The sequence below is a fragment of the Phascolarctos cinereus genome, unplaced genomic scaffold (genome assembly GCF_003287225.1).
Source record: "Phascolarctos cinereus isolate Bilbo 61053 unplaced genomic scaffold, phaCin_HiC Scaffold_4;HRSCAF=312, whole genome shotgun sequence".
In the NCBI taxonomy this organism is placed as follows: Eukaryota; Metazoa; Chordata; class Mammalia; order Diprotodontia; family Phascolarctidae; genus Phascolarctos; species Phascolarctos cinereus.
The window spans coordinates 63,016,258-63,033,453 of record NW_027555847.1 but is presented as its reverse complement, the minus strand read 5'-3'; the positions used below and the strand labels follow the sequence as shown (position 1 = coordinate 63,033,453).

Below are 17,196 nucleotides of genomic sequence, written 5' to 3'. Positions count from 1 at the left end.
ATTTAAACAAATCCCCCCTCTTGATACCAGATGTATCACCAGGGGCAAGTCATTTAATCTCTGGGTTAGTTTCCTCATCTTTTAAGAAAAGGATGGATAGATTAAAAATCATACCTTTAGTCCGTACTTTGCAAGGATGCTGTGGGACTCCCATGATAAGGCATGCAGAGTGCTCAGCAACCTTTAAAGGATTTCATAAATAGCAGATATTATCTAAACCTGGGGAAAGCATGAAGGAACATTGAAACGGTTTGTTTCTTTTTTTACCTCTTATGGAAAATTTTTCATCAGGAAGACGTATAGTAGAGGGTGGCTTCTTGTAAATGTCGAAATCCAAATGCCTCTGCTCCCAGCTCATCCTGTCCCTATCAAGGACAGGCTTCAAGATATTAGCAAATAGCCTATTCTCCTGCCATGACTAAAATGGAAAGAAAAAAAAGATAGGAAGAAATGTTGTTGATATGGATGAGGAAATCAATCCCTGCACGTGAATTAATTTGCCTAACAAAATATTACCTCTTTTAATTCTTCTACCCGATTCGGATCTGGACTCTTGGGGTGTTGGTTACTTTCAAAACTAGTCTGATTTCCAGGAACTTGAAATCCTTCTGGAGTAAGCCAGAACTTTGATTTGGGTATTTGGTGGGTGAGACCCAAAGGTTCTGGAAGGGATGCGAGGTATTTTTGAGAGTAAGTGAACCTTTTCCCTCGTTCCTGTAAAGAATGTAACCAAATTAAAAAACAAACAAACAAACAAACAAAAAAGCCTTTGGAAAATGACGTAGTTCAATCCAGTAGAATTGACTCAAGGCAATGGCGGTGGGGTTTTTTCCATCTAGATTCAGATAAATGAGTTAGTTCCTTCTAATTATAGTCCTGTTAGGTGGGGATCTGCAGAAAGTTCAAGAAGTTGTAATTCCTTTCCACTCTATCTCTAAAAAACTTAGGAAATATGGAATTATTTTTAGCCACAGTAACTGAAAAGGCTTTCGATGGCCAGCAAGCCTCTGGGTGTGAGCAGGCAAGGGAGGGAAAGTGATTCCCGATTCCCAATCCGGGTGTTACCTACACAAACACCTAGTATCAGCAGGAAGTGGGCTGCACTCACCTTGTCCATCTGCGCAATCAATTGCTGCTTTGCAAGCTCCCCCGAGTTCAAAGTCTGAATGCTGTAGTTATATACAGACTTCTTATCAGCAGGAATAATTCTGATTGTTTTCACTTCAGGCCGCCGGGAGGTCCTTTTCACTAGAGATGCTCTAAAAAAGTTTTTCTGAAACAATATGCCAGGAACTCATCAATCCAGGGCTTAAGTTTTTATCATCATCTACATAATATATTTCCACTCCAAGGCTACCATGATAACTATTATTTACTATTATTTATATTACTATATTACTATTAATATATATAATTTATACCTATTACAAATTACATGTTTACTTTTCATGATCCCATTTGGGGTTTCCTTGGCAAAGATAATAGAGGGGTCTGCCATTTCCTTCTCCAACTCATGTTACAGATGAGGAGCTGAGGCAAACAGGGTTAAGCAACTTGTTTAAGGTCACACAGCTACTAAGTGTCTGAGACCAGATTTGACTCATGAAGAGGATTCTTCCTGATTCCAACCAAAGCCAAGATGGTGACGTAACAGGAAAATGGAACAGCAAGCTCTTCCCCAAAACTCCTCCAAACAGATCTAGGAACCAAACCAAATACTGATGGCAACCTTGCCCCCCCCCAAAAAAAATTACAGTGAGTCATTTTTCTAGACAAGATCAGTATAGAGGCAGACAGACAAGGCTTAGATCTATAGATGCTGGGGATGAAGGGCGGCAATCTGGTCAGGAACCCACTAAGAAGAAAATCTGGCAGCCAAGCAAGAGAGAGGTTGTGCAACTTGGCAAAAAAAGATCCCCAAACCATCCACAGTCAGAGGGTGAGGGAACAGGTGAAAAGGTCAGAAAGGTATGCTGGGCTCAAGTTGTGAAGAGTTTTAAAAGCTAAATAGGTGAGCTAGTATTTGAATCTAGAGACAAGGAGAACCGACGTGGTCAGGCCTACACTTGAGTAAAAAATCACTTTGGCAGTGGTGTGGAGAATGGATGGGAGAGGGAGAGGCTTGGGGTAGGAAGACCAATTAGGCAATTATTTGCAATAGTCAACTAAGAGGTGATGAGGATGCGCTAGAATGGTGAACTTGACAGTAGCAGAGATAAGAAAATTGTTGTGAGAGATATCATTGAAGTAGAATTGACAAGATTTGGCAACTGACTGGCTATATGGGGTGAAAGAAAGTGAGGAGTGAAGAATAACCAGTGTTCTAGATTGAGATCCTGAGTACCTAAAAAGATGGTGACACCCTTAACAGAAATAAGGAAGCTGGGAAGTGGGGAGAGGGAGCAGGGTATCAGGGGAAGGTGAGAGTCTATTTGGGGGCAGAAAGACAAGATCAGCTTGGGACATGTGGAGGCTGAGATTCCTTACAAAATATAGAGTTTGAAATATCCAATGCCATGGGGCAGCTAGGTGGTGCAGTGGATAGCATACTGGGCTTGGAATCAGTAAGACCCCTCTTCCTGGGTTCAGATCTGGCCTCAGACACTCACTAGCTGTGTGACCCTGGACAAGTCACCTAACCTCAACTGCCTAAAAAAAAAAAAGAAAAAGAAATATCCAACACTACATATACATATTCGTTTTCTTTTTTGTTTTTTTAATTTAAATAATATTTTATTTTCCCCCCACATACATATTAAGAACATTTTTAGCATTTATTTTTAGAAGATTTTGAGTTTTTTCTCCTTCCTTTCCTCCTCTTCCTTCTTCTGAAAATGGTGGGCAGTTTGACATAGTTTATATATGTGCTATCATGTAAAACACTTCCATATTTGTCAAAATTGTGGAAGAATAGACAGATCAAAAGTAAATAAAATCATGAGAAGAATAAAGTAAGTGAAAAAATATGCTTTGATCTGCACTGAGTCCATTATATACACATATTCTTTTTTGGTGAGGCAATCAGAGTTAAGTGACTTGTCCAAGGTTACACAGCAAGGAGGTGTCAAGTATCTGAGGTCACATTTGAACTCAGGTCCTCCTGACTCCAAGGCCAGAACTCTAAGCACTGCGCCACCTAGGGTATAGGGTATGACAATGGATTGCCCTTTCATTGTACATGCCATTTCTATGACCCACAGACAAAAAGTCCTTCCCTTCTCACTGTGTTGCTCTTCCTGCTCCTTTATTAGAATATAGGCTACTTGAGGGTAGGGACTATCTGACTTTCTCCTCTGTATCATCAGTGCCTAGTATAGTGCCTGACATATATCAGGAGTTTAACCAATTTTTTTTTCATTTGTTTATGTAAAAAACCATAAAATGTACAGATATGGAAGGGCCCTTCTTTAACACGATCTAAAATGGAAAGTAAGCATTATTTGTCATGGAGAAAAACTAGAAGCTATTTCAGTACAAAAAAGGTGTTCCCCTCCTAATGTTGACATAGGTCCAGAAATTCTAGCTATAGAAATAAAAAGATCATGAAATTAAAGCTATGAACATCGACAAAGTAGAGCCAAAATGGTTCCTATTTGCAGGAGACTGGATGCTGTAATTAGAAAAAAACCAGAGAACCAGAAAAGAAATTGAGATCATTAATAATTTCATTAGAGTATGACTTAAAGTAAATCCACAAAAATCATCAGCATTTCTATACAGTAGTAACAAAACCCAGGAGAAATAAATAAGAAAAATTTTACCCAAATAACTACAAAATGCACATTCGGGATCTAACTTACTAAGACACTTTGGAGATTTACATAAATCTAACTACAAAATGCTCTTTATAGCAATAAGAGAAGATAAAGAATTGTAAAGATGTTTCATGGTTTGGTTGTGCTAATTTAATAAAAATGATGAAACTATTTTAATTTATAAATTTTGATATTATGCCAATCAAATTACCAAGGGGATACTTCATAAAATTAGACAAAAATAATAACATTATTTATTTAGAGTAACAAAGAGTCTATAATCTCAAGTGGAGTCATTTTAAATCCATAAATTAATCAATTAATTAAAATTAAGTAAATAAAATAATTAAATAAAAATTAAAGAAATTAATTAAAAATAAATTAAAGAAATAAATAAAGTGTGGGTATGAGACCTGAATATAAAGTTCATATTATAAAGCAGTTAAAGGAGAAGGGAAAGAGATACTTCTCACATTTATATTTAAGTGAACAATTCTTAATCAATAAAAGAGAAAGAGGCAATCAAAACAAATAATTTTTATTGCATAAAAATAAAAAGCTTTTCATACAAATAAAATCAATTAAGACAATAAAAACAAGGGAAAAAAATCTTCGCAACAAATAACACTGGTATTAGCATAATATCCATGATACACAGGGAACTGGCACAAATAAGAGCCAGTCCCCAATAGATCACAAATCAAAAGACACGAACAGTTTTCAAAAGAATTGTCAATGATATAAATGACCATGTGAAAAAATGCTACAGGGGCAGCTAGGTGGCACAGTGAATAGAGCACTGGCCCTGAAGTTAGGAGGACCTGAGTTCAAATGCTGCCTCAGACCAAACGCTTGACACTTACTAGCTGTGTGACCCTGGGCAAGTCATTTAACCCCCATTGCCTAACCCCCCCCCAAAAAAAAAGAAAAGAAAAAAGAAAAAAATTGCTACAAATCACTAATACAAGAAATGCAAATTAAAACAATTCTAAGGTTTTGCCTTATACCTTGAAAACTGACAAAGATGTCCAAAAATGAGAATAGGTGAGGTTAGAAGGACAATAATAAGACAGAGACACTAATATACTGGAGCTATGAATCGTCCTAATCTCTGACCCAGATGATCCACTATGCCAGGGAGGATAAAGACAGAAAAGACAGAAAAGACACCATAATATATATTCACCGCAGCATTCATTGGGGTAACAAAGAACTGTAAATAAAGAAGATATTCTTTTTAATTGTGGAATGGCTAAATAAATGATTATATGTGTAGGTAATGAAATATTATGCAGTAAGAAATAATGAATATGAACAATTATAAGAAACATGATAATATCTATGCACAATGACAAATGAAATAAGAACCAAAAATAATTAAAAAACCAATACATACATATACATACATATATATATATATATATAAAATGACTACAACAATGTGCTCTAAATAAAAAGATCACTAAAAGGAAATCAATTCAATTCAATAACGATCCCAGAGACCAGATAAAGAAATAGCCTTCCCTCTTCTTGACAGAGAGTTGGGGGACTACAAGGGTAGAATGTTGCAAACATTGATAAAGTCCTTGCACTGGGTGTTTTTGCGTGACTTTTTTTCTTTGTTACAAGGAGGGATTAAATTTCAAAATGGGGATTAAGTGATGGGTAAGAAGGAGGGTGTTTTTCTCCCTCAAGAATTAATTGATATAAGGGGCAGCCAAGTGGTGCAGTGGTTAGAGAACCAGCCCTGGACTCAGGAGGAACTAAGTTCAAATCTGACCTCAGACACTCACTAGCTGTGTGACACTGGGCAGGTCACCTAACCCCAATTGCCTTAAAAAAAAAAAGAAAGAAAGAAACTGATATAAAAATAAAAGGTACCAACAAAACTTTCTTTTTAATGGGCTTAGCAGAAATATGAAGGCATGATGCTGATGGTAGCTTTAATTCAGTAGTAGCAGGTAGTACCTACCTGAATGAAGGTTGGTGCTATGGACCGTTTCAGCTCCATGTCCTTTTTCCACTGTAGATAATTTTCTTCATGTAATTTGATTAGGGAAAAACAGCTGTGTATTTCTTTTCTTGGCCCTTCTACCTTTAAAATAGTAGATGGCACTTTCTCCAGTGGACTTGGGATTAATAACTCTGACCTACTCACAGGAACCCCAAACTCTTGGCTCATGCATTTTACCATTTCTGCTGAAGGCAACAGATCTCCTTCTATGATATCCCTGAGTTTGTTGCTGTGACAGATGGAGTCAAGCCTACAAGAGATTATTGGGACAGCTCTTCAATCATCTTCATGCTAGAACAGGAATTCCCCCCTAAACATCCCCACCACCACACCCCTAAAAAAAAAGCTCTCTTCCTTTTGTCATCAGTGGCTTTGTAATTCACACACACATGGTTCTGGGGCTTCTTAAAGGGTATGAAAGCAGAATGTGTCTATTTCCCCCTTACTTTTCTCCAGAACCCCTATCCCACACCATAGCAAAGTCAGCCAGTGAAAATATGATTTATGAGTGGGTGGAGATATGAGTTCAATTACATGCAAGTATGTAAAATACAAACATAATTTCAATATAGTCAAGGTTAATACACTGACCTCCAAAAAGAGTGTAATATACTTGAGTAAAGACAATATTTATAGAGTTTGATAACCACCACCTTCCATAGTTCCTAAAATGGTGCCTTGCAGAAAAGCTCAGTATATGTTTGTTAAATAAATGAATGCATCCAGTAGTTGAATATTACTCTTCCAATTCCTAGTTGAATGACTGTGTGATTTGTTCATTTATCTGTTCAGTGAATGAATTGAGAAAAGCACTCCAGCAAATGTTCAGATATCCTGCCATACCCTGCTTTCATGGGAATTTTGTAATCTCTTTCCCAAAATCTCCGTCTAATTAATTCTTCTGTTCAAGTGATCTGCAGCCGATTCCAATGACAGTATCATTTGCTGACCCTCACTCAAATGCTTCATGTTCCTGCATTTCCTCGCATGAGTCTATCTTCTTAATGAACAACTCTGTTCTTCCCCTTTTTTCCCCCTATTCTGGTGCGCTTAAATATATCACATTCTTCTAGAGTCACGTTCTGGTCATAAGTCATATATGCCAAATCCCAGTGGCATACCTACGAGGTCAAATTTTACCTCTTTGTTCTACGATCTCTACCCTGTTTATTACAATACTTTGTACATTTGTATATAGACATCTGAAGTCATGGTTTTTACATGGGACTTATTTTTTGTATAATGTCTCTCATGAATTACTGGTCCTCTCCTATTCTTCCATTCTGTTCTCTATAGTCCCAGCCACGGTAGATCTATGGGGGAAGTTTTTGTCTTTACCCTCATTTTTAAGTTCGGGTGTGTTAAGTTTGATGTGCTGGTAGGGTTTCTGCGTGATATCCACCAGTAAGTTGCAATTAGAGGACTGGAACTCAGAGATGTTAAGACTACACACACACACACACATGCACATATGTGTGTGTGCACATATGAACACACATACACATGCATGTACATATACATGTGCACACATGCACGTGTGTATCACATGCCTCCATACAGATGTATATATACAGGTACCTATATAGGTACACACATGTGTATATAATACACAATACAGGTGATACATATAGATACACATACATAAGTGCATATATGTATGTGTATATGTGCACATGTGTGTGTGTGTGCCTGTGTATAGGAATGAAAGTTAACTGCTTAGAGGTGATAAATGAAGACACGGAAGTGGATGAAGCTTCTAAGGGAGGCAAGAAGCAGCAGCTAAACCAGAAAAGAAGTCATGCTGGTAGCAGAGGAAAATCAGGGGAGCAGCATACATATATTAGTCTTATATTCAGTCTAAGAATAACATAAAAAAAAAAACCTGATAAATCAGAGAGCTTCCAAAGGATGACAACCAGGATAGTCAAGGGTGGCACCATATGAGGATCAGTCGAAGGGATCAGAGACATTTAGACTGAAGAAGAGAAGATTCAGGATAGATTCTATTTTTTTTTTTTTAGTACTTAAAGAGTTATTGTTTAGAAGAAACAGACTTGTGCTGCTTGGTCCCAGAAGAAAACTAGGAGTAAGAATGGAAGTTGCAAAGAGAGAAATTTAAGCATGTTGTAAAAAAAATTCTAGATTATTCTCAGCAATACATTGATCCAAGACAATTCCAAAGGACCCATGATGAAAAATGCTATCCACCTCCAGAGAAAGGACTGACAGAGTTAGAATGCAGATCGAAGCATACTATTTTTCACTTTATTATTTTTTTGTGGTGGGTTTTTTTTCAGTCTGTGTTTTCTTTCACAACATGACTAATATGGAAATCTGTTTTACACGATTGCACATGTATAACCTATACCAAATTGCTTACCCTGTCAGAGGGGGGGAGAGGAGGGAGGGAAGGAGGGAGAGAATTTGGAACTCAAAATTTTTTTTAAATGTTAAAAATTGCTTTTACATGTAATTAGGAAAAAATTTAACTTATTCAAAAATTTTTTTTAAATAATTAGAGCTATTCAAGAGCTGAATGGACTGCCCTGGAAGGTAGTAGCTTTAAGACTGTCTTTAAGAGTCAAGAAATCACCCTGTGATGTCAGTGGTCCTCTTGGAAAGCGAAGGACAAACAACAACAAATAAAGGCTCCAGGATCCTTTGTCCGCCATGCTGTAGAAGGGCTCCTTTTTCAGTAAGTATGGGTTAAACAAAAAGGTCCCCTTCAACTCTGAAATTCTATGATTCTGTAAAGTTAAGTGAGAAGAGAATAAAAAGGGGGGGGGGGTAATTAACAGTATCAGTTGTAGAAAGGTCAAAGAGGATGAGGATTAAAGAAAGGCAATTGAATCGGACAGTTAAGAAGCTATGCAAGACCTCAGAATGAGTGGTTTCAAACAGTAGCAAAGACAGATACCAGATTTCAGGCGAGGTGAGTAGTGACTGTTTGGTGAAGCTGAAGCTAATTCTTCTAGAAATATAGTTGCACAGGGCAAGAGAAATACAAATTTAAAATTTTAGAGATTGGCAGGGGAGTGCCGGAGCCAGTTCCAACTGGTTCCGGAAAACCGACTGTTAAATTTTCAGTGCGAACATTTATACCTCCAAAATCAGCCAACTACAGATCAAGCCTTGATTTACTGTTTTGTTGATTTCTAGACTTAAGATGGTGATGGAGAAAATTTTAATAATTCATCTTATGTACATTTTTTTTCAGAAAGCTGATTGTTAAACATTTACTATCATATTCCTGGGAAGAGAGAAAAAGAGTTATTGAAAAAGAAAGACTGATGATGAATCAGGGGATGATAGATGAAAACAAGGTTCTAAAGGAAATGGGAGGAGATAAGATCTTGAATACTTCTTTTTCCTTTGTCCTCTATGTATATTTACTAAGTTCTATCGATTCATACTTCATTTTTTTTCTTGAATTCATTCCTTCCTCTTTCTTCTCACCACTGTAACCTAGGTACTTCTCACTTTACATTTGGACCATAGCAACCGCAATCAACTTCTGACTCTTCTCTTCACCACCTTCAGTCTTTCTCTTTCAAATACAAGACCAATGCCAAATTTCATCTTGTCAGTCCCTTGCTAAAAATCCCCTAGTAGCTACAGGATAAATTCCAAAGTCCTCGGCCAAGCATTCAAGGCTACTCAGAATCTGACCCCACGCTACCTAGTCAACTTTATCTTCCATTTCTCCCCAACAAGAAGCCTCCATTTCAGCCTGGTGGATTCTCACTTTCCTCTGAACAAGCCATGATCATCCCTCTCCCTTCCATCTCTCCAAATTCTGCACAACCTTCAAGAGCCACCTGAGGTCTCACCTCCTCTACAAGGCCTGCTCCAAATACACCAATGCTGTGACCTTCTTCCTTCTCACAATGCATGCAGCACTTACTGTCTGTGTCACTCATTTGAGGATTCACTAAAACACTGTCTTGTACTTTCACTGAACATGTCAGAATGAACCCTATTGTAAGCTTCTGGAAGAAATGGTCATGCCTTACATTTTTTCTCATCTATCTCCTACAGTAGCATGAGTCTCAGTATTCCAGCTGAATGAATGAATGAGAGTGGATATATCTCTTTGAAATGTTTGTCTCTTAATGAAAAAAAAATGGATACAAGACACATGTACATTAAATATAATTGAAAATACTGAAGTGAATTCTGAAGATAGAGTTTTTACTTTTTACCCTACCCTATGGATTCTACTCTTACAATAAATTATCTTATAGCGGCTTGCCTTCCAGATGTGATGAAAGGGATGATGACATTACTTGGGGTTTTTTTTAGGTTATACATGTACAATCGTATTAAATATATTTCCACATTAGTCATGTTGTGAAAGAAGAATCAGAACAAAAGGGGAAAACCACAAGAAAGAAAAAACAAAAAACAACAAAAAAAGTGAAAATAGTAGGCTTTGATCTGCATTCAGACTCCATCGTTCTTTCTCTGGATGTGGATAGCATTTTCCATCATGAGGATGACATTACTTGTAGTTACAGTTAATTCTCAACTCTACTTGAACCTTTCAGGTTATGAATTATCAAAACTCTTTGCTCAGGAATCTGGGCAAAGACAAGTCCTTCAACCCTGACCACTCCATTGTGACCAACCTGTACTAAATCCTTTCTGAGAGAGACAGGCAAAGACAAGCAGAGAAAGTGATCAAGAGTCTGGATTATCTGTGTATACAGACTCTCCCTGTCCACTGATACCACAGATAACTGACTTAAACAGAACAACTCTGGCACTGATTCATCCAAGCATTCCCAAAGCTCATCTACTCTGTTTTGTGGTTATATTCAGTCCTGGGAGCTACAGTCTAAGAGGGAGACTAAGAAGCTAGAGGTTATCCATAGAAGCACCTTGGAAATCAACCATGCCCCACAAGGATTGGTTCAAGGGTCGGGGGTCCATTTTCTGATTGGGATGAGGTGGCCTGTTCCTGTTGGACAGCTCTACTTGTTAGGAAGTTCCTAAAGACAATCTTTCTTGCTAAAGAAAAGACTTAAGGAGACAGAATTTCTAACTTCAAATATCTGAAGGTCTATCGGGTCAAAGGGCAGCTAAATGGTGCAGTGGATAGAACACTGGGCTTGGGATCAGGAAGACTCGCCTTCATGAGTTCAAATCCAGCCTCAAACACTTACTAGCTGTGTGACTATAGACAATTCACTTAACCCTGTTTACCTCAGTTTCCTCATCTGTAAAAAAGAAATGTTGGAGTTGGAGAAGGAGATGGCAGACCACTCTAGTATCTTTGCCAAGAAAACCTCAGATGGTGTCAGGAAGAGTTGGACATGACTAAAACAACTGAACATCAACAATCAGGATTTACTCCATTTGGCTATAGCTGGGAAAAGTAAGGCAGGTGTATGGAAGATTTTAGCACATCACAGCTAAAAGATTCCTAACAAGTTAGGCTGTCCCAACAGTGGAATAAGTGGCCTCATCACTGTCTCTGCACAAGCAGGGACTGACTGATCCCTTGTTAGTGATGATGGGAAAAGGATTCATCCACAGAATTGGAAACAGACTAGACAATCTCTAGAATTCCTATCTCTTTCTCTAACACTAGCAAGGGCATGTTCCTTAGAAATATTTTTATTAAAAATTTAAGAAAATTTGCAATTATTTCAAGAAGACGCTTAAGCTGCTCTTGTATTCTAGCAGTCAGTTTAAGGTAAAACATAACAGAATGGATTCTAACTTTATCAGGGCTTGAAAGGACGGTTGAGGAATCAGTCCTCTGACAAAAATCATTGACTGTTTCACTAAAGCTGAAAGAGGTTTGCAGAGATGGACTTGGTATAACATCGCATCCAGATCCATATACAGACGTTTATGAAATGTTAACTCCGAGTTATAAAAAACTTGAAACTTTCCTTCTTCTGAACCTGGTGCACTGTAACAGAAGACCACAATAGTTATAATAATGATAACAACAACAACAATAAAATAGCATTTATGTGTTGTTTTAAGGTTTGCAAAGCACTTGACAAATTTTATCTCAGTTTATACTCACAACAGCCCTGTAAGATAGGTGCTATTATTATTCTCATTTTAGAGACTTCAATTACCCTCCATTTTACAAATGAGGAAACTGAGGCAGGCTGTAGTTATGTGACTTGCTCCAGGTCACACAGCTAATAAGTGTTTGAAGCTAAATTTGAACTCAGGTCTTCTTGAGTGCAGGTCCAGCACTCTATCCACCATCTAGTTGCCTCTGAATAGTGATGATCATTGGGTCATTTCTTTAAAGTCTCCTTTTTATTAGTTACACTTCAGGAGATTACACTGCCCATAGTAGGTACTGAATGTTTTATCTGATTGGTTATAATAGATTCTTTCTTTTCCAAATTTTGTTTTTTTGCTTTTCTGTGATTTTGACCACATACTTTGTATAAAAAGTAAGTCAACCTTGGAGAATTTTGCTCAAGTGTTTTCAATACTCCTCTCTAAAAATAATGGTCTTCTGCACTTTAATGAACTATTTATACAAATTCATGAAAATCTTTGTCTAAATTATCTGACAGTGTACTTGAACCTCACCTTTCAGGAATGAATGGTCATGTCTGAATTGAGGGCTGTTTCTAGCTTTAGTAGCTATTAGTTTATTAGCTGGAGTATCACAAACAGTAATTTATAGACCACTATGTCCTATGGCCAAGGGGCCATTTTGAACCGGTACAGAAGAGCCAACTTGTCTTGTGGCCAAGGACTTTAATTCCAAGCTTAGCTAAATCGACAGTTAGCTTGTTGGAAACATGAACAGAAGATGATTCATGAACATGGAACTTGTTCTAATAATAAAAGCAGCTCACATTTATAGCTGAGAATTCATAAAGCACTTCCTTGCCAACGCCCCCAATGTCAATGCCAATTCCCTGTCAATTACCAGTGAAGAAACAGGCTCAGAGCAATTAAGTGACTCCCATAACCCCATGGGTCACATGACAAGCAAGCAGTAGACCTAGAAACTTGACCCCAAGTCTTTGTACTGCAAATTTAGTGTCCTCTCTACTATATAAAGCTGCCCCTTTCAGCCTAGTCCTTAGATAACATTCAATTAAATAAAACACATACTCCACAGGCTGTATGAATTGTTTGGTTATAGTAGGTAATGAAGAAGGTCAGTAGACAGACCCTTGCTAGCAGTGTGACCCTGTGCCTCAGTTTCCTCAGCTGTAAATGGGGATAATAATAGCACCTACCTCCCAAGGCTGTTGTGAGAAGCAAATGAGATAAGATTTGTAAAATAAATTTTGCAAATGTTAAAGCACTATAGAAATGCTATTATTTTATAATTAGCAAGAGGAGGAAAAAAATTTCCCTTACAACTCTCAATCTTTAGTGTGTTATTTTATTTTGACAGCCATTTTGGCATTGGAGTGGATTTATTTTGAGTAGTTGGGATGTTTGGAAGAGGAGTGGGTTAAGTCCAGTGGTGCTTTGTTAGAACTTTAGCCCAAGAATCAGGATACCTGACTTCTGAAACTAGCTCAACTATGAACTCCTCCTGGGCCTTGGACAAATGACTTGCATTCTCTGGAAACTCAGTTTCATCATCTGTAAAGTGTAGGGGTTGAATCAAAGTGTCTAGGCACCTTACTTTAATATGTGAAAAGCTCCACAATGTTATCTCCCTGGGTAACCCCTCCACTAACACTGCTCATGAGTTGCTTTGGCCAAAACGAGCTTCCTTCAAATGCAGGGCTATTGGACAATGGACGACAGGATGCATATGCCATCACTGAGCTCATGGGTGAAGCTGCCCTGCTTGGCAGCTTGTTTCTTTCAGCATAGCTTTCAAGAACGCTGTCACCTTGATATCAGAAAGAGGTATAGGAGTAAGACCTCAGTGGAGAAGAGAGGACAATAACTCTAAAATCTCATGATTCTATAAACAAACTTTAAACACAAGGACTTTAAGTGTCAAGTGAAAACAACTCAGCCTTCCTTTCATTTATGATACCCAAAGCATACAAACGACATACTGTAGGAGGCAATTAAAATAATATATAAGAAAGTGCTTTGAAAGTCATAAGCACTACATGAATATACTCATGTTCCTGAGTTTGAATCTCAGACACTTACTAGCTCTTTGTGCCCTCATCTGTAAAATGAGCAGGAGAAGGAAATGGCAGATGAGGAAACTGAGGCAAATAAGGTTAAGTGACTTGCCCAGGGTCATATATTGTGCTGTCTACCTGCCCATAAGTACTAGCCATTTTACTAACTACAGTATCTGCTTATGGCACACTAGCCTTGGTGTTACTATTTACCACAGAGAAATAACCTTTTTTTCATTTTAATAAGGTCATTGCTAATAATACTAACTGTGAACAGAGGATCCCAAGCAAACCATTGTTAAAAAAAAATCTCCAAAATAAGACACGTCATTTTTTGAATTTTGGAGAAGAAAAGAATTGCAGATGAGTTATGTTCATTTTAAAGAGAGAATTGTAGAACTAGTATTATTAAAGTACTCAGACTAAAGAGCTTAAACCCCTCCAAATACACTCTAGAAGGAATTCATTACTGTCTTATTTAATTAGCTGAAGACACTGAAGGTAGGTCCAAATTTGGCTTAGAAAACCAAACAAATAAAACAAAAAAAAACCTTTAATTTTTTTTAAGGGAAAAGAAATCATTAAAATTGCTTACCGATTTGGATATCTTTCCCACAGCCTCTTCAGTCCTTGCTCTGCCAACCCTTCCAGAACAAAGAGGTGAATTTGTCCATCTAACAAATGGAATCCAGTAATCACATCCTGGTCTAGATTTGTCTCTACTTTAAGTTTCACCTTAAAGGCTGAGAGCACCTCTTGAATATCTTGAGGAGGATAAGATTCCAAGTGGAGAGCGCTGGCATTGATTTCAGCAATACTCTTCAGGAGAGCCCTCAAGAAGTCAGTTTTTGAAGAATCAAAAATATAAATTATGCGCCCAAAACGTTCATTTGCAGCTTTACCCACGCCTCCTCCTAACTTCAGAGGCACACATAATTCTATCCTCAATCGAAGCAATGAGGAGCATTCAAAGTAGTTGCCCATGGGCATTGGAGTAGACTGCAGAGTATTCATTGGCTCATGACCGCCAAAGCTTTTCCTACGTCCTTTTCTGTCCTTTTGGAAGTAAGAAGAATCAGGTTTACATCTCTGAATGGGCACAGACAAGTCCATCAACTTTTGGCCAAGTAGTAGATCAGCAAAACTGACCTTAGCGATCCCATAAGGATCCCACTTCTTCTTAATGACTTCTAATGGATTTTCAGTGACGTCGTAAGTGACATGACTTATGTTGCTCAGATTTGCATCAGCTAAATCGTCCCCAAATAGAGAAGATTCAGTTGCACATGCCTCCTCTTTTCTATCTCGGTCATGGATTTCAACTTCCATTGGTGGCCCTTCTAGGTATTCACGAAGATTCTGAGGGTCCAATGCCCCTAGGAGAATTACATTGACATCATCAAAATAAATATGTGTTCCATAGGGTTGTCCTGGAGTCTGATGAACAGGAGTGTCATGAAACTTGTATTTACAGTACACTGGAACACACATTTTCTAAAAATAAAAAAGAAAGAAAGAAAAAATAAGATTACTTGTATAAGCTCCGAGAATTCTTGTTCCTTACTCTATCCCAATTACTTTTCTTGACTAAAGGGTGGAGCACAAGAAAGGGCACAAAAGATATTATATGAGAAATTTATATTATCAGAAATGGGAAGTAGAGAGAGTATTGGTAACCAAAGAATGCTTTTTAAAAAAGATCATAGATTTAGAGTAGGAAAGCCATCAAGTTCAACCCCCTCATTTTGTAGATGAGGAAACTGTGGCTCAGAGATGGAGAGGTACTTGTCCAGGGTCACAGAGCCAACAAATGCCTGAGAGAGGATATGAATTCAGGTCTTTGTGACTCCAAATCCAGCACCCTCTTCACAACGCCAAGCTACATCAAAAACCTAAAGGGAGGCCTCTCCAGCATGGTAGATAGATTCTCTAGGTAGGCTTGATGGGAGGGCATAGGCAAGAGTCACAAAGAATGAAAAGAGGTGGCTCTATACTGCTGAAGGGTCTCCACATCCATGGATAATGGATCCGTTTGAACATAACCATTAAAGAGACTCAAAAGAGGGCCAGGAGTTAATATCAACTCCCAGAGCCATCTTTAGGAGATTACACAAGTTGGGCCAACTGGCCCATTGGCCAGCTGCCCAACTGTGGGGGGCACCAGTCTTTCACCTCTCATTTAATGAGAGGGAGTACTTTCTGTGTATATATGTGTATCCTAGAGCTATGCTTGGCAGAAATACTGGAGTGGTTTGCCATTTCCTTCTCCAGCTCATTTTACAGATGAGGAAACTGAAGCAAACAAGGTTAAGTAACTTGCCCAAGGTCACACAGCTAGTTAGTGTCTGGGGCCAGATTTGAACTCAGTCTTTCTTGATTCCATGTCAAGTTTTTAAAATCTACTTAGGTTACCTTCTTTCTGACCCAGGAAATGCAACAAGTGATTGCAAGAATTAATTCCATGAAAGAGAAGAATTCACTGAAGGATTTAAGTGATGTGGGAATAGAGACAGTTTAGAATAGAGAATAGGGAGGAAGGAAAGAACATCAAAATCTTATCATGGTGGGTAATGTGACAAAGACAGCAGTCCATCTGGTAAAGTTAACTCCGAATTAAAAATAAATTTTCACTGTCACTTTTATGAGAGGATTTTTTTACAGCACTTCCAGATAGCAACAACCAGTAGCAATCAATTAACTGGTAAAAATTCATTTTAATTTATTAAATGCCTACAATGTGTCAGGCACAGTGTGGGCTGATGTTAAAGAAAAACAAAAATGAAATGATCTCCTTCCTCAAGGAGCTAATATACACCTATATAAATACAAGGATATTAGAGATAGGTTATTAGGATATGACAAATTGGGCCCACCTTGAGTGGGGATCAGGAAAGGGAATAACTCCCTAGACATTCCCTATCTCATTGATAAGGCTAGCCTCTTTGACAGCACAGAGATACAACTTCTCATTCTAGCCCAAATCCTCCCATCAATCCTGCAGAGAACATCTAATATGCTGGGACCTCCTTCTAGGTGTTGGAAGCAGAATGAGAGAAGATATCAAATAAATACAAGTAAGTTTGGGGAGGGCAGGCAGTAACAGCTATGGGGATCAAGAAAGGCACCTGGCTCAGTGGGCTTGGAAGTAAGAAGACTCATCTTCATGAGTCCAAATCTAGCCTCAGACACTTACTACCTGTATGACCCTGGGCAAGTCACTTCACCCTGTTTGCCTCAGTTTCCTCATCTGTAAAAGGAGCTGAAGAAGGAAATGGCAAAACCACTCTAGTGTCTCTGCCAAGAAAACCCCAAATGGGGTCACAGAAGGTGAATTGAATTA

The 17,196-nt window shown here is 38.2% G+C and overlaps 1 protein-coding gene across 1 annotated transcript in view; it reads right to left on the bottom strand.

Annotated features, from left to right (window-relative positions):
- The window catches only part of CFAP92 (cilia and flagella associated protein 92 (putative)), a 77,112-nt gene that overhangs the window by 10,446 nt on the left and 49,470 nt on the right, over positions 1–17,196 (bottom strand). The window contains exons 10-15 of the mRNA XM_020981228.2: positions 14,452–15,350; positions 11,495–11,689; positions 5,728–6,019; positions 1,109–1,273; positions 517–714; positions 268–418 (exon numbers count right to left, since the gene is read on the bottom strand). Coding sequence (XP_020836887.1) covers positions 268–418; positions 517–714; positions 1,109–1,273; positions 5,728–6,019; positions 11,495–11,689; positions 14,452–15,350 — 1,900 coding nt within the window. The remainder of the gene's footprint in view (positions 1–267; positions 419–516; positions 715–1,108; positions 1,274–5,727; positions 6,020–11,494; positions 11,690–14,451; positions 15,351–17,196) is intronic.